At 36.8% G+C, this 20,070-nt stretch overlaps 2 protein-coding genes across 3 annotated transcripts in view; both read left to right on the top strand.

Moving 5' to 3' along the window:
- The window catches only part of myo5c (myosin VC), a 31,660-nt gene extending 17,745 nt beyond the window's left edge, over positions 1–13,915 (top strand). The window contains exons 20-41 of one of the 2 annotated variants that reach the window (XM_067379165.1): positions 441–606; positions 687–833; positions 1,424–1,588; positions 1,678–1,771; positions 1,848–1,911; positions 2,492–2,672; positions 3,084–3,177; positions 3,255–3,318; positions 3,396–3,464; positions 4,320–4,500; positions 4,586–4,679; positions 5,079–5,142; positions 5,229–5,397; positions 5,616–5,700; positions 5,779–5,877; positions 5,951–6,105; positions 6,199–6,288; positions 9,618–9,768; positions 9,854–10,157; positions 10,367–10,541; positions 10,672–10,752; positions 13,288–13,915. In XM_067379165.1, the coding sequence (XP_067235266.1) occupies positions 441–606; positions 687–833; positions 1,424–1,588; positions 1,678–1,771; positions 1,848–1,911; positions 2,492–2,672; positions 3,084–3,177; positions 3,255–3,318; positions 3,396–3,464; positions 4,320–4,500; positions 4,586–4,679; positions 5,079–5,142; positions 5,229–5,397; positions 5,616–5,700; positions 5,779–5,877; positions 5,951–6,105; positions 6,199–6,288; positions 9,618–9,768; positions 9,854–10,157; positions 10,367–10,541; positions 10,672–10,752; positions 13,288–13,440 (2,845 nt within the window). In that variant the 3' untranslated portion in view covers positions 13,441–13,915. Of the gene's footprint in view, positions 1–440; positions 607–686; positions 834–1,423; positions 1,589–1,677; positions 1,772–1,847; positions 1,912–2,491; positions 2,673–3,083; positions 3,178–3,254; positions 3,319–3,395; positions 3,465–4,319; positions 4,501–4,585; positions 4,680–5,078; positions 5,143–5,228; positions 5,398–5,615; positions 5,878–5,950; positions 6,106–6,198; positions 6,289–9,617; positions 9,769–9,853; positions 10,158–10,366; positions 10,542–10,671; positions 10,753–13,287 lie in introns of both variants that reach the window. The other variant, XM_067379164.1, reaches the window with a different exon arrangement.
- Positions 13,916–14,826: 911 nt separating this feature from the next.
- The window catches only part of gnb5a (guanine nucleotide binding protein (G protein), beta 5a), a 9,532-nt gene continuing 4,288 nt past the window's right edge, over positions 14,827–20,070 (top strand). Inside the window, exons 1-6 of the mRNA XM_067379021.1 lie at positions 14,827–15,083; positions 15,881–16,017; positions 16,110–16,151; positions 16,279–16,355; positions 18,072–18,204; positions 18,284–18,427. Of these exons, the coding sequence (XP_067235122.1) occupies positions 14,966–15,083; positions 15,881–16,017; positions 16,110–16,151; positions 16,279–16,355; positions 18,072–18,204; positions 18,284–18,427 (651 nt within the window). The 5' untranslated portion in view covers positions 14,827–14,965. The remainder of the gene's footprint in view (positions 15,084–15,880; positions 16,018–16,109; positions 16,152–16,278; positions 16,356–18,071; positions 18,205–18,283; positions 18,428–20,070) is intronic.

The following is a 20,070-nucleotide window of genomic DNA, read 5'->3' as shown; positions in this document are numbered from 1 at the left end:
CTTCTGTTGTGCTCACTGTGTGAAGAGTTTTGCAAAAGTGACCTAAGTATTGAGAAATGTGTCCTAGCGTCTGTAAAAAACTGTAATATTTTTGTGCAAAATATATTTTTAGTTCAAAAGAACAGCATTTATTTGAGATAGAAATCTTTTGTAACATTATAAATGTGTTTACCATCACTTTTGATAGATTTAATGCATCCTTGATGAATTAAATTATTAATTTCTAAGTATTAACAAAATCTTACTGACCCTAAACATTTGAATGGTCATGTACACAGATAGGATGATGCAAGTAACCTGTTGTATTGTTTAATTATCTGAACATAGACAATTAAAAAGTAGCACAGAACTTTTTATTATATGCTACTTTTGGAGAACATTAAAGTTAGGACGATCATAGAAATTATTTTATCCTGAAAAACCTTGTTTTTCTTCCTCAGACGCACTGTGACAGCTCTGGCGCTGAAGCAGGGCTGGGCCGCTGTGGTGATTCAGAGACACTGTCGTGGGTATCTGGTACGGAAGATTTACCAGCTCGTCCTGAGGGCTGCAATCATCATACAGGCCTACACCAGAGGATGGATGGCCCGCAAGCGCTACAGAAAGGCAAAGCCTCCAGTCTCATCATTTGTCTCAATGTTTTTGACCATGCAGGTCTCACATTTGATCATGTGTCCTTATTGTAGATGATGGCGGAGCACAAGGCTCTGGTTCTGCAGAAGTACGCTCGAGCTTGGCTGGTGCGCCGGCGGTTTCAAACAATGCGACGGCTGGTCATCAACGTCCAGCTGTCGTACAGAGTCCAGCAGCTACGTAAGAAGGTGGAAGAGCAGGTATGATCAGAAAACCTACAACGGTTATTGTTCAAATCTCAGGAGACTTAATGGAGATTTCAATTAAATATGAACTTTGTCTCAGATGTTTTTAATAAAAAATTCTATCATATGAATGAAAGTAGTCACAAACAGCTCAGTGTTTATAATATTTTATTTATATTTTATAAAATAAAACAAATTGAATACATTTTATTAAATTAAATACTAAATTTACCAAAATTAAAATGACTAATATTAAAATAAATTAAAGATAAATAGAAATATTGAAAAAATATGTATAATGAAAATGAAATGAGCACATACCAAAAATACTACAACTTAAACTAAATTTAAAATGAAAGCTAAAAATATAACAATAAAAGCTCAAATTCAAAAGAATGAAATATTTATATTTTATAAATTAAAGTATAAATATTAGATAAATTAAAAATTTAAAAAATTATCTAGCCAACTAAGTTATTATACAAGATATTTATAAATACTAACACTAATGATCAAATGTACGAATTAAAATAAAGTGTCCAGACTCTAAATATGTAATTTTCTTCAGTGTCTCTGAAATTCAAGCCCTTTCTCTCTTCCTCTAGAATAAAGAGAACCGCGGCCTCATGGAAAGAGTCACCAGTTTGTCCAATGCACGTGCTCAAGGACTAGAGAAGATTCAGGCTCTGGAGGCCGAGCTTGGAAAGCTAACCAATGAGATGGCAGCTTTAGAGGAGAGGGCGAGAACAAACTCAGAAGAGGCCAATCAGGTAATTACACACAATGATTTGTACAATATCTTTGTAGCATTAACATTGAATATAATTCTGAGGGTATTTACTTTGTTCTCTTTTCTAAGGCAATTGCTCTGCTCAGGAATGATAAAGAGAAACTTGTTCAGGTGAATAAGGCTTTGGAACAGAAACTGAAAGACACGACCCTGCAGATGCAAGGTGAAGAGTGAACTGATTTTAAAACCCTGATAATGAAGAGTACGTGACTGTGACTTACGAAACATTTGTTTTCCAGATCAATTTGAGGATGTAAAGAGAAAACTGATGGAAGATCTGGAAAGAGAGGCGAGGCTCAGAAAGTAAGAGTGCTTTCTTAAAGGAGACCCTTTTATGCCCCTTTTCACAAGATGTAATATAAGTCTCTGGTGTCCCCAGAATGTGTCTGTGAAGTTTCAGCTCAAAATCCCCCACAGATCATTTATTAGAGCTTGTCAAATTTGCCCCTATTTGTTTTTGTGTGTGTCCCTTTAAATGTAAATGAGCTGCTGCTCCCGCCCCCTTTCCAGAAGAGGGCGGAGCTTTAACAGCTCAACAACAACAAAGCTGGAGAATCTCACACAGCCAAAATGAGGATTGTCAGTAACGGTGTTCAGCCTTACATTGTTCAAACCGGAGTCGACACTGATGGAGAGACTCAGGAAGAAGTTACAACTTTTAGACGTTTCTGAATGGTTAGTGGATAAATTGATGTAGTTGCTGTGGAGTTGATTCAACTCATCGACTACAGAAGCTACAGGATAACTTCCTGAGGAACAGACCCAACTTTCAGTTGTTCACGCAGAAAATTGCAGCTTGGACATTTCTCTTTTCCTTTTGTTTGGCTATCAATCAGACCTTTGTCTAAACGTGTTTGTCCAAATCTGTTCTCTGTTCTGTCAGGGTGGCAGAGCACAATGGTGAACTCCAGAAAGAAGACATGGACAAAGAGATCGTAGCACTGAAAGAGGAAAGCCGTAGACTGAAAGAGGAGCGAATCAGACTCCAGACGCTAGTGGAGGAGGACATGAAGGTCAATGCCGAACTGCAAGAACAACTTCTGCAGCTCACTAAACACGTCAAGGTGAATCACACCTGTAATGCTTCCTTTTTTTTCTTACATTTTTTTTAAAGTGGACCTATAATGCCCCTTTCGCAAGATGTAATATAAGTCTCTGGTGTCTCCAGAATGTGTCTGTGAAGTTTCAGCTCAAAATCCCCCACAGATCATTTATTATAGCTTGTCAAATTTGCCCCTATTTGGGTGTGAGCAAAAACACGCCGTTTTTGTGTGTGTCCCTTTAAATGCAAATTAGATGCTGCTCCCCGCCCCCTTTCCAGAAGAGGGCGGAGCTTTAACAGCTCAACAACAACAAAGCTGGAGAATCTCACGCAGCCAAAATGAGGATTGTCAGTACATTGTTCAGCCTTACATTACACACTAATTAAAGTAAAAAAGTGAAATCATAATCAATGTTTTTTGTGACATTTGAAGGTCATACCAGATTTACGGAAAGAAATCAACAGCCTGCAGATGCAACGAGCTGAAGCTGATAAAGCCATGAGAGCTCAAAGTCTACAAGCCAGAGGTATAAAACACAAAATGAGCAATACATTTAAAACATATTAAACTCTGAGCTGTCTTAATCCATTTTTATGCCCTCAGCTAAGATGGGTTTAATCATGAGGCAGCTGCTCAGTAACACCACAGAAGAAGATCTCATCCAGAGGTGCGTCTGAATATTGGGATTGTCAGCGCTGATTGTTATCTGGATTAGCTTGATTCAAATTGTCTCTTTTTCTCCAGGCTGAATGAAGATATTGATGATGGAGCTGATCTTCTCACTGCTTTTGACAGCATGGAGAAAGCTGCAAAGTATGACCTCTAAAGATTTTCAATTAAATCCATAGTGTTTGTTTTCTCATCAAATAGAAAAATATATATTTTGCTTAAAGAAAAGTAAGCATGTTTTTGTACGGAAGAGGATTAGGGCCAAGCAATAATAAAAAATAAAACCATCTTGAGATTAAAGTTGTTAAATTTCGAGAAAAAAGTCGAGATAAAATGTTGAGAATAAACTCGTTAAATTACGAGAACAAATTCGTTAAATTATGAGAAAAAAAGTCATTAAATTATGAAAACAAATTCGTAATTTAACAAAATTGTTCTCGTAATTTAACGATTTTTTTCTCATAATTTATTGACTTTATTCTCAACATTTTATCTCGACTTTTTTCTCAATTTAACGAGTTTTTTCTTGTAATTTAACGAGTTTATTCTCAACATTTTATTTCGACTTTTTTCTCGAAATTTAACATTTTTCTCATAATTTAACGAATTTGTTCTCGTAATTTAACGCCATTTTTTTCTCGTAAATTAATAAGTTTATTCTCAACACTTTATCTCGACTTTTTTCTCAAAATTTAACGACATTTTTCTCATAATTTAACTACTTTTTTCTCGTAATTTATTTACTTTATTCTCAGCATTTTATCTCGACTTTTTTCTCAAAATTTAACAGCTTTAATCTCAGGTGGTTTTATTTTTTTATTATTGCTTGGCCCTAATTGTCTTCCGTATTTTTGCCAATATTTCATTTATATAAATAATATATATTATATAATATATATATTATATTATTATAATATATAATATATATAATATATATTATATGACCAAAATAGTTGACCATATCATCGAACTAGCAAATGTACTGTCCTTCTCTTTCAGGGTGATGGAAACTCAGCTGCGGGAGCAGAAAGAAGCTTATGGGAGTCAACTGGAAACTCTGGTCTTCAAAAACGAACATTTAAACAAAGAGAATGAGCAGCTTCAAGCTCTCTTTCAGGAGAAAAGTAATGTCAACCAAAGCATCGGGCAGGAAGTGGCCCGCCTCACTGCTGAGAACATGGTAGAGTGTTTTTATGAAGCTTGTATGTTTGTTTATAGTCATAGTTTAAAGTCACCTGGTGATGATGGTGACTTCCTGTGTGCAGGCGATTCCAGAACTGAAACAGCAGGTGTCAGAACTGAACCGCCACAAACATGAGCTTGAGACCCAGTTACAAGATCAGAGCGCTGAGATGAGCGGTGAGCCGAACACATTTTAAATAGACTAGCTTGTATGCATGCAAAAATATTTTGGACAAATCTGAGCAACAGGATATTTTTAAAGTACCCCTATTATGCTTTATTGGATATATGACCTTTCATGTAGTGTAATATAGCTGTTTGTGAATGCACAAGGTGTAGAAAAAGTTGTCACAACAGACTGGGCCATTTGACCAATCACAACAGACTTGTCTGATGCATGATGCAAACCTGTTCTAGGAGACTCCAAAACAAAATTAGGAGCCCTTAAATTAGTAAATTAATGAATTAATGTTACATTCAAAAATATATGTTTAGGTTTATTCAGTTATTGTGCGCAAAAAATGAACATGGTTCATCTGTTGGCACTTCTTTACAACTTAATTTTTTATGTGGCAGCAAAAATAAAGCAGTTATCAAATGAGCTTCAGCTCACTGTCGAAGAGGAGCAATCACAGCGCAGGTGAGGCGTTTATTACCCTCAACTATATTTACACTACAGACTGTGTCACGAGGCTGAAGGAGCAGGTGTTGTGCTTCTGTTCACAGGCTCCTGGAGGAGAAGATTACAGAGAGCGAGAGAAGAAGAGAAGAGATGGAGAGACAGATGGCTGACCTCCAGGAGGAGAACGAGCAGCTACAGAAAGCTCAGCTCTCAGAGAGCGAAGCCAAGAACAAACTCAGACAGGAGACGTCACGCCTCACAGCTGAGAATATGGTGTGTGTGTGTGAAAGGTCACGCTCACGATTGCATTCGTGTTTACATGCATTCACTTGTAAAGCATCCATGCATAAATAAAGGCACCTGTCATCAAAAACAATACAATAATACAATATACAACATAAATAAACGGTTGGAGAAATGCAAAGAAAATGCATATATATATATGCAGACCAAAATGTCGATCTGTGTTAGAACATTTTTTCTTGTTTCAGGACTTTGAGGAGCAGTTAGACATGAAGGACAGATTGATAAAACGACTCCAAGACCAAATCAAAGCTCTTCAAACACATGTGTCAGGTAAAACTCTCTCCATTTACCTGATTTCACATTTAGCCAATCATGTCTCATTCTCTGTGTGTTTCGTGTGCCCATCAGCCAATCAGAAAGCAGTACCGGCTGTGCCAAAAGAGTATTTGGGGATGTTGGAGTACAAGAAGGAGGATGAAAATAGGCTGATCCAGGCGCTCATACTCGGTAAACCTATAATGTAAGCCTGTGTAATCTTAAATCATAACTCATAACTTAATCAGCGATTTGTAATCTGCAGAGCTGAAACCTCGAGGTGTGGGTGTGCAAATGATCCCGGGTCTGGCTGCACATCTCCTCTTCATGTGTGTGAGACACGCCGATTACCTCAATGATGGAAACAAGCTCAAATCCCTCATGCACTGCATCATTACAGCCATAAAAGAAGTGATCACGGTAAGATGCTGTGCTCTTTCAAACACTCGATCACATCTGAATACAGCTAATGCTCTACAGAATCATCCGACATGATGATGACTGTGATTTCAGGGCCACCAGGAGAATTTTGAAGTTCTGTCCTTCTGGCTCTCCAACACGTATCACTTCCTCAACTGTCTCAAACAGTACAGCGGGGATGAGGTAAAGTCTTTGTCTGTGTGTCTTTCTCCTTCACTAATAAAGACCCCCAAAAATGTATATCCTGATTCAACATGTAGCTCTTTAATAGAGTATTGAGTTATTTATTGTTTGTTTACTGTATTTATTGTATTGTATTATGTCTGTAGTTTCTGTATTTTACTTCTGTTTCCTGTTTTGTCGCATGAGAGAAAATTATAAATACAGTGTATTAGGGGTGTAACAGTACATGAATTCATCCCTAATCGTCACGGTTCGGTGCATACAGTCAGGCGACAAATGCAGTCAGTCATATGCGATCCACACTCCAATCCAGAAGGGGGCGTGCGTGGTAATGCAACAGTGTTTGCTAACTGCCACAACAGGAAAAAGTGCAGAAGAAAAAGAGACTATCTATGCATAGATATGTTTACGTGTAATCTCTCAACCAGTGTTTTAACCGCAGAAACACGCCAATAAAACAGCTTGAGACTAATATCTCACGTAGCATCACATTTACCGCAGGCAAGTCATTTAGTGTCCACAGCATGTCAGTTCACTAGAGAAATGAGCATTTCGCTAAATATATGCACTTTGTTAGCTTATATATTCATTATATTTACTTTACCTGTTAGTGATGTCTTAATTATTAAATATATGTTTAAATAAATGTCATGAAAAAAAAAGTTATGACAATAACTGTGTAATTTTCAAAAATGAATTGGAGTAGAAAAATAAAATAATTTTATAATTGTTACGGATGGCACAAAGACATGAAGGTAAGATCCATATGCAGCTTTAATGGGGTAATCCAAACAGGCAGGGGTCAAAATCCAAAGATTAGTCCATACAAAACAAAGAAAAACACAAACAGAAGCCGGTGACATTAAGTGAAACCACAATACAAAAACAGAGACAAACCAGGGGCCCGTTCTTCGTACGTCGCTAACTCAGTTAGCTGGATTTGATTGTTGACGATTTGGCATGATCTTGGATCGTTTGGTTCTTTGAAGCTCATCCTAGACTTGCTGTCATAGCAACAGGTCCGTAAGCTCAAACCTGCTCGGGAGCAGGCTTATTTCATGTAAACAGGATTAGATTGCATCTTTTTAAGTGGAGGTGATGTTTAAAGTCTGTCCCAGCCTCTGCTACTTTCCCACAAGAGTACCCTAATGTAAACCAGGGACAATAATAATGATTTAAAAATAAATTTGCAAATAACACTATAATGCTGTGTAGTTTCATAGTATAGACACCGACAGTTTTACTCTGTGAGAGATTAATTCGTGAGGGAATAATTACGTAATATTTTTTATTGGAGTTTTACACACATGATGTACAGATGTCTATGCCATACATGCATTTGTGCATTTGAACGATTTGAACCGCGACATATATTATGGGAGTGGCTTGATGAAGCGCAGGAGATGCAGATAACTTGATCTTGACCCTTAAGAAACTATTATTAATGCTTTCAAATATGCTTCAAAGGTAAATTAGTTGCTAATTACAACATTGAAATAAAAAATTGAATGTACAAATAATAGAAATTGTGAATATAGCCTAAATAATTGGGTAATCATGTAAAAAAAAAAAAAAGTGCACATTTCATTTATCTAACATTTATGTCATTCTTCTGTCATTTATTCGCTTGGCTGTTTCCTTATAAATGTCTAGAAATTCGTCAAGTTTTTCGTCAGGTGTCTTTTCTCATTCTATTCTACTCCAGCCAATTGCTGCATTGCTGATCAATGTTTCTACTATCGATACATATCCCCTTTTAAGCCAACACATGAATGCGCAATTATCTCAGATAACTCAATCCAGCGATACTAATCATAAACAACAGGTGTGTTCGAAGAACTCAATTAGCCGGATCATGATTAGCACGATGATATCATCTTGGATGTGTCATTTGATCTCAGATGTAATAAGCGACATACGAAGAACGGGCCCCAGGTATAAATAGACAGACACTAATGATGAAACACAAAACAGCTGGGTGCAATGAATGGGATAATGAGTCTGGGAAGGGGGTTATGGGAATTGAAGTCCAAGTGAGGTGAACAATAGTCCGTGTTGGAGTGCCCTCTGGTGGCTAAATAGGGCACTCCAACTGGTGATCATGACAATAATTAGATTTAGAAGTTAATGCAAAACCTGCCTTATGTGCATTTTACATGTTTTTTGTTGTTGTTGTTGTTGTTGTTGTTGCTGTTTTTGTTTTTTGAGTGTTGATTATTATATCTAAACAAAAATAGCAACTAAATTTAATAGTTTAGGCTCTGTTGTTAATTGTAACCATTCATTTTATTGTAATGTGCAAAAAAGTATATAGTTTACAGAATTATCTGAGATAAATTTGTTTTATCCTTAAGAAAATTTTAATTTAAAATTGAATTTATTTAAAGAGAGAGAGACAATTTGTTCAATAAACCACTGTTTAATAAAAAAGAAGCAATTTCATGTTTAGTTTTCTCCCCCCTGCTGTACCGAACCCGTACCGAACCGTCATGTTTGTGTACCATTACTCCTCTACAATTTATTATTATTAATACATCAACACCATCATCATCAGCAAGAGTCTATCTTAAAGGTGGGATAAGTAGATTTTGAAAAACGCTATTGAAGATTGTTAATATTTGAAATCAACCCAAACAAACACACCCCTCTCTTCATTGCTCCGCCTCCAAAACTCACCTTCCAATCCTAACGACCCTGCTCAGAGTCAGTCTCGAACCCAGGCCTGATCGCTGCTGGCAGGCAATGCGAGTGCACTAACAATGACCGTCAGTGTGCAGTAGTTTAACAGCAAAACGCTCACTATCTGGCCACTGTTACATGCGCGATGTGAGAGTGGATGTCTGTTTATCACAGCTGACATGACACAAAATGCTTCACGAAAAATAAAGCGCAGTTGATGAACGAGCAAAAGGAAGCACAAAAAATGAACATACAGTACATATGAGTAAATACAAAGTGTTTGTTGTTAGTTGCCAACAGCACAGCAGCTCCAGACAATCAAAACCTTGTGATCAAAGCAGCCTCCACGTCTGTTTTCAGGCCTTCCCACTTAGCGCTCTCCAATGCTGGAAAGCTTTTCTAATATAAACGCGGTCCAAAAGCGCTTGCCCAGTCATACAGCTTCATTCCAGTGATGTTCTTTTGAGCTCTTTTGTGTTGTGTCCCATCTCTCGTTCTGCAGTTTTTTTTTTTTTCTTATGCTGATTGGTTAGACGTTTGTTGTTGGAGTCGGCCTGACTAACTTCCAAACAGTGTTTTTGAAATTCCACCTTTAATGCACAATGCCTGAAACCAACCACTGAGATTCCTTGTTTTCCCTCCATCAACAGGAGTTCATGAAGCACAACACACCTCGTCAGAATAAGAACTGCCTGAAGAACTTCGACCTGTCGGAGCACCGGCAGATTCTCAGCGACCTCGCCATCAACATCTACCATCAGTTCATCAGCGTGATGGAGGACACGCTCTATCCCATGATCAGTATGGAAATTAATTTGATACGTTGGCGTTTATATAATGCATATTTCGTTGGTCCTTCTTGCTAAACAATCCCCTCTCCGTTCAGTCCCTGGGATGTTGGAGCACGAAAGCCTCCAGGGAATCTCCAGCATGAAGCCCACGGGTTTCCGTAAGCGCTCGAATAGCGTGTTCGAGGATGGCGGGGACCTCAGCGGGGCCGAGCCGTTCAGCGTGACCTCCATCCTGCAGCAGCTCGGCACGTTTCACACCAGCATGGCACAGCAGGGCATGGAGCCGCAGCTGCAGGGTCAGGTCATACGACAGCTGTTCTACCTCATCGGATCCACGTCGGTGAACAGCATTCTGCTCCGTAAGGACCTGTGCTCCTGCCGGAAGGGCATGCAGATCAGGTGTGTATATGCATATGACCTTAATATGTTGCATGTTGTTTCATTTTTAATTAGAGTTTGAATAAAAATGTCTTAACTTGGTTGACCAATCGAACAGTGAGAAAGCGATTGCAGTTGATATCGTTTTCTGTTTGACTTTACACAATTAATATGGGTAGTATGGTAGTTTACCTTTCTGAACGCTTTAATAGAGCATCTTTCTCTGTCAGGTGTAACATCAGTTATCTAGAGGAGTGGCTGCGAGAGAAGGGTCTGCAGAGCAGCTGCGCCATGGAAACGCTGGGGCCGCTGTCTCAGGTCGCCTGGCTCCTTCAGGTCAACAAGACCACAGATGAAGACGCAGCCGAGATCAAGCAGAGATGCTCCGAGCTCTCGTCCGTGCAGGTGAAATCTAAAGTCTACCACTTTAGCTATGTCATTTTAATTTAAATTTAAATTGTGCCGCCACCTCCATAGATTGTCAAGTCTTAATTTATAAAAGCCTTCAGAATCTGATTGTTTTGTGTTTTTGTAGATTGTGAAAATCCTTAACTCCTACACACCCATTGATGATTTCGAAAAGCGAGTTACTCCGTCCTTTGTCCGTAAAGTGCAGGTAAGATTTTTTTTTTCTTTTTTTAACTACCGTTCAAAAGTTTGGGATCGATTACAATTTTTTTTTATGTTTTTGAAAGGTTCAAAAATATTATTACAATTTAAAATAACAGTTTTCTACGTGAATATATTGTAAAATGTAATTTATTCCTGTGATCAAAGCTGAATTTTCAGCATCATTACTCCTTCAGTGTCACATGATCCTTCAGAAATCATTCTAATATGATGATTTGCAGCTCACAAAACATTTATGATTATTATGAGTGTTGAAAACAGTTGCTTCATAATTTTGTGGAAACTATGATACATACTTTCTTGATGAATAGAAAGCAGCATTTACAGCATTTATTTAAAATATAAATGGTTTGTAACATTACGAATGTCTTTAGTGTTACTTTTGATCAATTTGATGCATCTTTGCTGAACAAAAGTATTAATTTCTTTTTTAAAAATCTTACTGAACCCAAGCCTTTGAACAGTAGTGTTTGAACAGACCTACTGTGAGTTACGAGGTTGTTAATACCGTCAGCCCAAGTTATTTCAGCTTATTTTTAAAATAATCATATTTAATGATAGAATTCCTAGTTAAAAGCTACATTACCCATGATGCTATGTAGAAAATTACACCAATCAGTGAGTCAAAAAGAGCAACGCTAAGAGCTCTTTAGCCCCGCCCACTCCCATGAATGTAATTGAGTCGAACCTCTCAAAATACTTAAATATTTAAGACTTCAGATGCAAAAGCCTCTAAATGCTGCATTTTTATCAAGCTTGTATGTTTAGGTTCAGTAATTTCACTTTAATGGCAACTAATAGGTCCTTTTCATTGCCATTAAAGTGAAATAACTGAAGATAAACATACAAGCTTGATAAAAATGCTCATTTTAGAAGAAAATTTCAGACAGCACTTAGAGGCTTTTGTACGGAAGAGGATTAGGGCCAAGCAATAATAAAAAAATAAAATCTTCTCGAGATTAAAGTTGTTAAATTTCGAGAAAAAACTCGTTAAATTTCGAGAACAAATTTGTTAAATTACGTAATTTAATGACTTTAATTCTCGTTATTTAATGACTATATTCTCAACATTTTATCTTGACTTTTTTCTCGAAATTTAACGACTTTTTTCTCGTAATTTAATGACTTTATTCTCAACATTTTATCTTGACTTTTTTTCTCGAAATTTAACTACATTTTTCTCGTAATTTAATGACTTTATTCTCAACATTTTATCTTGACTTTTTTCTCGAAATTTAACGACTTTTTTCTCGTAATTTAATGACTTTATTCTCAACATTTTATCTTGACTTTTTTCTCGAAATTTAACGACTTTTTTCTCGTAATTTAATGACTTTATTCTCAACATTTTATCTCGACTTTTTTCTCGAAATTTAACGACTTTTTTCTCGTAATTTAATGACTTTATTCTCAACATTTTATTTCGACTTTTTTTCTCTAAATTTAATGACATTTTTCTCGTAATTTAATGACTTTATTCTCAACATTTTATTTCGACTTTTTTTCTCTAAATTTAACGACATTTTCTCGTAATTTAACAACTTTAATCTCGAGATGGTTTTATTTTTTTATTATTGCTTGGCCCTAATCCTCTTCCATACTTTTTCATCTGAAGTCTTCATTGTATATATCTTCATATTTTCTAATAAACTTAATATATATTATTTTTATACATACAATCAACATTTGTACATGAAGTTTTATATTTATATACTCCATCATTTTTAATTCGATTAATGCTGTTTGCAAGGCTTTGTGGGATTCTTTCCCTCACTAAAGCCGTTACAATCTTGTACCTTTGTTATTTTGTCTGATTTTCAAAAAAGTTTTTGCTTCAAATCAAAGTTTGTAATGTTGTGATTCACCTCGGAGCTCGGTTCATAGCTGGGAAAAAATACTGGTGTCATGACAGTCGGGTCCTCCCTCGAAATCAGGTTTCCCCAAACTGATTATCCTAAGTATATACGAATGATATTAATTCAAAACACACATAGCTTACTATATAATGCGTAAGAACACAAATTAGTGCATAATAAAACCAATTGAATGTAGTTTCTTACATTTGATTAACTGGTAATTAATAAATAATAATAACAATAGCCTATTAACTGAACATCATTCATTTGTTTTATTAATAACTGAAATATTTGGACATTTAACACTTAATTTAACACATAATTTTTAATTTAACACATAATCATTGTCAATACATGTAGGGTGAGTGCAAATGTGTGTATAAATCAAGCTATCAGGCTAATCGGGTATCTGTATGCTGTGCTAGAACATAAGCTAACTAATTCAGACATAAATGTCATTATAACATAGTTGAAACAGCATTTATCATGACATGATTTTGTAATATCTGTAATCAGGTGCTAACATGGGGGGGGGGAGAATCAATTTATCCCTACACCAGAACCAGTGCTGCTGAAAAAGGAGGCGGGAACTAATGCACTCTATTTTAGAATTGAGCATCAAGCATCATCTCTGATTGGCCTTTGTTTTGTCTCTATGGAAACAGGCGTTGCTGCAGGAGCGCGAGAGCTCGTCTCAGCTGATGATGGACTCACAGTATCGTTTCCAGGTCACCTTTCCCTTTTGCTCCTCGCCTCAAGCACTGGAACTCCTACAGGTGCCCAGCAGCCTCCGCCTGGGATTCGCCACTCGTATTTGACCTTTAACCTCTGACCTTAGTGATCTCAGGTCCAGGGGCCAGTTGCATAAAATGCTTAGACATCTTTTTTTTTTTTTTAAACTAGTAATAACCTTTTTAAGTCAATTTACGTAATGTAGACTGGTATAATTTGAATCTGAAAAGACTAATTATTACCTCTGGGCAAACTGCTAGTTGGTCAGACTGGTTGTTAACTGTATTTATGTGTCTGACACCAGATCAGGATGTGTCTGTGTAATGCTAACATTTGTATATTTTTAGATTTATTTATAAATATTTTAATCACATGTTCTCTAAATAGTGTCTTTTATTATATCTTTTTACCAGATCAACCATGAACAAACACTGTAACATACTTTTCAGTAACCCAAACCAGCCTTACATATTCAGCTCCATTTTGTAAATCCTAAATAATTATTGTCACAAATTGCTCTTCTGTTGAATTTTTTATAAATCAGAAATAAATCAATAAACACAACTGCCAAATGAGTCCTTCTCTCTTCGCCACAATATGCAGTGGAAATACAATATTTATGATGGTTAATTCTCTGAGGAAACCACTAGAACTAATCTAGCAATTAGCAAATCTCACAGAGTATATATATATATATATATATATATATATATATATATATATATATATATATATATATATATATATATATATATTAGGGCTGTCAAATCTAACTTCTAAAAATATAAGTTTGTGTTTACATACATATATATGTGAGTATGTATATAAATACACATAGACACACACATACACATATATATATAAATAATATAAATATTATGTAAACACAAACTTTTATATTAAATTTAAATATTACAAAAAAATAAGCATATGTTTATGTTTTCAATGAAGCATTTTCCCCCATTATTCATTGTTGTAATGTTTTCTTTTGAGTTTTAATTTTCAATGTTCATTTGCATATTCTCCATAATCTAATAAGGTAATGAAAATCATCAGGACACATTTTTTAAATAAAATAATCACATTAAAAATAGTACATCCAATGTTGTATACCAGTACTAAAATTCAAGTAATACATCATTATTTTTTAATATTAGTGTAAAAATGTCACATAACAATAGGGCCCTGCATACAGGTTTCACTTTTTTTAAACATTTGTTTTAAAGAATATAATATAATTAAATTAAGGTAAATAACTGTAAAATTAGTTTAATATTTTTTCTTTTTATTTTGAGGTAAATCCTGAGATTGATCAAAACGGGGTAGTGAATTTAAGAACATATTTTCCAGTCAGGGATTTGAGTAGCCCTTGCAGATGTAGAAAGCGCAAATATTGATCATCAGGAGAATATAACGCACATCCGAGTGGCTCTCCGGGGGTTCAGAGACGGATGCTGAAGAGAGCGAGAGCGCGCGCGCGTGCCCCATGACGTCACGCCAGCTGCATCATCCATCCGTGCGCTCCGTCTCCAAGCTCTCCTCCGTGTCCCTGCTCTCCTCTCCCCAACAAAACACTCCTCGCCTCCGCGAACCTTGTGTTTTCTCGTGGAAATGGCCGCGCAGGAGGTGGACGCGCAGCCAAGCGACACTCTGACGACGCTCAAATCCGAGTCCGAGACGCTGAAGACGAAGCTGGAGGAGGAGAGAGCCAAACTGCACGATGTCGAGCGTAAGAACCGAGCGCCGTATGCGTGTTTAATGAAGACATATGTCAGGATCATAGCTGTGAGATTATGTGCCTAGAGGTGTGCCGTGAATCCGCCTGAAGAGGAAATCAGAGCGATCAGTCATTTAGATAAAGTGATTAGTGTTCAGAAAGGTGAAGAGGATGATAATGGTGGAGGTGGCGAGGGAGCGTTTATTTTCCGTTCAGCATCACATTATGATGTTCTGAGAAACACGGCAGTCATTACTAAGAATCAGTGTTATTTTTGTATGATTTATAGACTTGTATTAATATTTTGATTTTAGTTTAAGTTTGAGCAATGTTATTATGTGCTTTTGTCCTTTTTAATGCGTTTTTTAAGTTTTAAAAATATTTCTGCTTAAATATTCTGTGTAGTTTTCATTTACAGGCCTATTATTATTATTATTTAACTATTATATTAACTAAATCTGAAAAAAAACTAAATAGTAGTATTTAAAAAAATAAAATTAGTTATATATTTATTATTATTTTATTTATATATTTTTATTTATGTATTACTTTTAGTGCTGTCCAATCGATTAATCGCGTAAAAGTCACTTAAAAGTTTATGTTAGATGCAATTAATCAATTCGACAGCACTAATTACTTTTTATTTGTTTGTTCATTTATTATTTATCTTTGTTTTTTGAAAGGCTTGTTCACTAATGGTTTGATAAGAGGCAATTATGACTGCCAGCAAATTTTAGTTGATGTAGGAAAATACAGGTAGGTTCATTAAGGATTAAAAAAAACATTAATATTGTGACTTTTTCAACCAGTACATCAAGTGGCGGAGAAGATTGAGGCTTTGGGTCAGTTTGTCATGAAGACCAGACGAACGCTGAAAGGCCATGGAAATAAAGTCTTGTGTATGGACTGGTGTAAAGACAAGAGGAGACTCGTCAGCTCGTCTCAGGTCTGTCTATAAACATATCAAACACATCACGGGAGGGCATATTACATGCAATTATTTTATCATTAATTATTTCATTTTCTCCTGTATTTTAGGATGGAAAGGTGATTGTATGGGATGCGTTTACAACGAATAAGGTGAAAAGAGACTGCTAATAACTCATTTTGATTGAAAGTGTGGTTCATTTCTTCTGTTACAAGCCTGATTGTTTTTTAATTACATATTTTACTGCTTTATTCTCATTATTCTCAAATGTCTTGACAGGAGCATGCAGTGACTATGCCCTGTACGTGGGTCATGGCCTGTGCTTACGCCCCCTCTGGATGTGCAGTGGCTTGTGGGTGAGTCTCTGTGTCTTCTCTATATCAAGAGCAGAAGCGGCCTTTGCTAAGTTTCACCCGTTTCACTTCAAACAGGCCTCGCAACAGAAGGGGCCTCCGTTTACACTCGGAAGTGCACATACTCCAGAGTTGGAAATTAACAGGGGCTTGGGGAAAAAATGCCTCCAAAATTAATTAAAATGCTTCCAAAAACAAAGATATGGTTAATAAGTTATTTTAATATTTATAAGCAATATCACACGAGCAAAAGTGCTGTTTTCCCGAATATCAGCATGTGATTTTATACAATTCAATAAACAAGTTAATTGGCTATTAGGTGACTTACATTTTAGACACAATATTGTCTGTTTTTCCTCCATTTTCCCAAAGAAAATAGTTCCAAACAGTAGAGCCATTGCACGTCTCCTAGCAACACATTTTCAGTTCTGTTACTAAATGCTTTTGAATGAATCGTTCTAATGAATGACTCAGTGACTAACTCACTTCTGCTTAGTCAGTGAATCATTCAGTCAAACGATTCATTCAAAATGGCTGATTCATTCAGGGACAAACTCGTTAAGACAGTGATTTGCTGCCACCTACTGGCGGTTTTAGTATCATTTCATTTTAGCTGAGGGACTAAGAGATTTATTGCTGTTTTTGTTTTCGGTCGTGGATGTGTTTATAAATAGACTAAATATAAATACTGTAATTAACCCTCTGGCCCTCATCGTTTAGGGGTCACACTTGGCTCCTTTGAGGTCAAAAGTGACCGAAGCCTTGAAATGTAATACATTTTTGTTCAATAATATTTTTTGATTATTATTTTGCATTTTGAGGGGATTTTATGATACTATGCAATATTTATACAAATTTTATTAGCTATTTTTCCCCATTGAAAATAATACACAATTTTTTTCTTATATATTTTTCAATTAAAGCAGTATTACATGTTAAAATAGAGACAAGGCATTTAAAATCCAATTTTTTAAGGTAGATTAGTGCCATCTGGTGGTAGTAAAAAAAGAAAAACGTATGTAATGCCATGCTGTAACCACTAGATGCCAGTAAAGTTCTTTATACATTACACAAATTTATATAATTATATAAATTGTTTTTTTTGTATTCCTTTTTTTTTTTTTTTTTTCCAAATTAATTTCCTATGTCGGTCATTTTTAACCACGAAGGAGCCAAGTCTGACTTTTTTTCCTGGTTCCTTTGACAAATCCGAATCATATCCATGAATTTTTTTTTTTTGTATTCACATACCTAATGCTACAAAAGTCACCAAGTGTCAATCCATTCCCATTCCAAGCAATAAATGTAAAATTCCAAAACATACAATAACATTTTATATATGTATAAAAATGTATAGCTCTTTTTTGAGCAATGAACTTCTGGCTCTGCATAAATTTTGGATAGGACCTCCTGTTTCTCTGACCAGTGGACAGAGATTATTATCATTAATAGTTTAATTGGTTTACTAATTACTGATTCTAAATCTTATTAAAATTTATAAAAGTATGTGAATAGTACTAAAATAACATTAACAGAGGCAGAAGAGGCTTTTAGGAAACATGTTTGGAAACAGTTTAGTAAATGCAAAATATCCTTGCTTGAAAAAAACAATATGAAGCTTACATGAGTGGGAATTTTCTTGCTATCCTTCTCTTTATTATTCAGTCTTCTGTAGAAGAATGGTTGTCTTATTACTTACTTATCTGTTGTTTTCCTCAGTGGGCTGGACAATAAGTGCTCTGTGTACCCTCTATCCCTGGACAAGAACGAAAACCTTGCCGCCAAGAAGAAATCAGTGGCCATGCACACCAACTACCTGTCTGCATGCTGCTTTACAAACTCAGATATGCAGGTATGCATCAGTGAAGGGTGAAATAATGAGACGGTGTCTTGCATTGTACCGACTGCCGTGTGTTTTGTGTTCGCGGTAGATCCTGACGTCTAGCGGTGATGGCACGTGTGCTCTTTGGGATGTGGAGAGCGGTCAGATGCTGCAGAGTTTCCATGGACACGCGGCTGATGTGCTGTGTCTGGACCTTGCCCCCTCTGAGACCGGAAACACATTTGTGTCAGGGGTGGGAACAGCACAACACTGGCCCTCGCCATGAATGTCACACATTACCTTACATAACCTTAAAGTCAACATGAGATCAAAATGCTCCCTATTTACTTTCTTAATGCATGTTCTTGGTCTTATTGCGCTTGATTCATCCCTCTTACTTTTTCAGCCACCACTCCTTCAACTCCCTGGCTCAATTTTTGGTATAAATCAGCTACTTTTCATAATCTAATCAAATTAAATTCATCACAATCAAGTCCCACATTAATTTTTTTGAATATCCGGTTTCACTTAGAAATACTTTACATTACGGAAGTAAATGGCAACTCTGGTCGACTTTAACATTTCCCTACAGGTTTCTTAACAATGGATTAACAACCTTCCATGGCAGGCATTAAGAATACCTTAGCAACCAACTAACAATGTCCTAGCAACCACCCAGAACATCCTAGCATCAGGGTGCTGACTTTTGCACAGACAAAGCACCTTAGCAACCGCATAGCACTGCCATGGCAACCCCCTAGCAACCATTGAGCAATGTTCTAACAATGCCTTAGGAACCATCCAAAACATGCTAGCAATAATGTAGCAACCACCTAGAGCATCTAAGCAATGCCTTAGAACATCTAGCAATGCCTTAGCAACCAAACAGCACACTAGCAACCACCTAGCTATGCCCTAGCAACCAGCCAGAATATCCTAGCAATTACTTAGCAACCACACAGAACATTCTAGCAACCACCTAGAACATCTAAGCAATGCCTTAGAACCACCTAGCAATGCCTTAACAACCACACAGCACACTAGCAAGCATCTAGCAATGCCCTAGCAACCAGCCAGAATGTCATAGCAATGCCTTAGCAACCACACAAAACACTCTAGCAACGCCCTAGCAGCCAGGCAGAATATCCTTACAATGCCTTGGCAACCACACAGAACACTCTAGTTACCACCTAGCAACATCCTAGCAACCAGGCAGAACATCCTAACAATGCCTTAGCAACCACAAAGAACACTGTAGCAACCCCCTAGCAACGCCCTAGCAACCAGGCAGAATATCCTAACAATGCCTTAGCAACCAAACAGAACACTAGCAAGCATCTAGCAATGGCCTAGCAACCAGTCAGAATGTCCTAGCAATGCCTTAGCAACCTCACAAAACACTCTAGCAACCACCGAGCAACGCCCTAGCAACCAGCCAGAATGTCCTAGCAATGCCTTAGCAACCTCACTAAACACTCTAGCAACGCCCTAGCAACCAGGCAGAACATCCTAACAATGCCTTAACAACCACACAGAACACTAGCAAGCATCTAGCAATGGCCTAGCAACCAGTCAGAATGTCCTAGCAATGCCTTAGCAACCTCACAAAAAACTCTAGCAACCACTGAGCAACGCCCTAGCAACCAGCCAGAATATCCTAACAATGCCTTAGCAACCACACATAACACTAGCAAGCATCTAGCAATGGCCTAGCAACCAGCCAGAATGTCCTAGCAATGCCTTAGCAACCTCACAAAACACTCTAGCAGCGCCCTAGCAACCAGGCAGAATATCCTAATAATGCCTTAGCAACCACACAGAACACTAGCAAGCATCTAGCAATGGCCTAGCAACCAGCCAAAATGTCCTAGCAATGCCTTAGCAACCTCAAAAAAT

Source organism: Chanodichthys erythropterus, chromosome 24, assembly GCF_024489055.1.
Source record: "Chanodichthys erythropterus isolate Z2021 chromosome 24, ASM2448905v1, whole genome shotgun sequence".
In the NCBI taxonomy this organism is placed as follows: Eukaryota; Metazoa; Chordata; class Actinopteri; order Cypriniformes; family Xenocyprididae; genus Chanodichthys; species Chanodichthys erythropterus.
The sequence above is the reverse complement of the archived record's forward strand: the minus strand, read 5'-3'. Positions and strand labels throughout refer to the sequence as shown.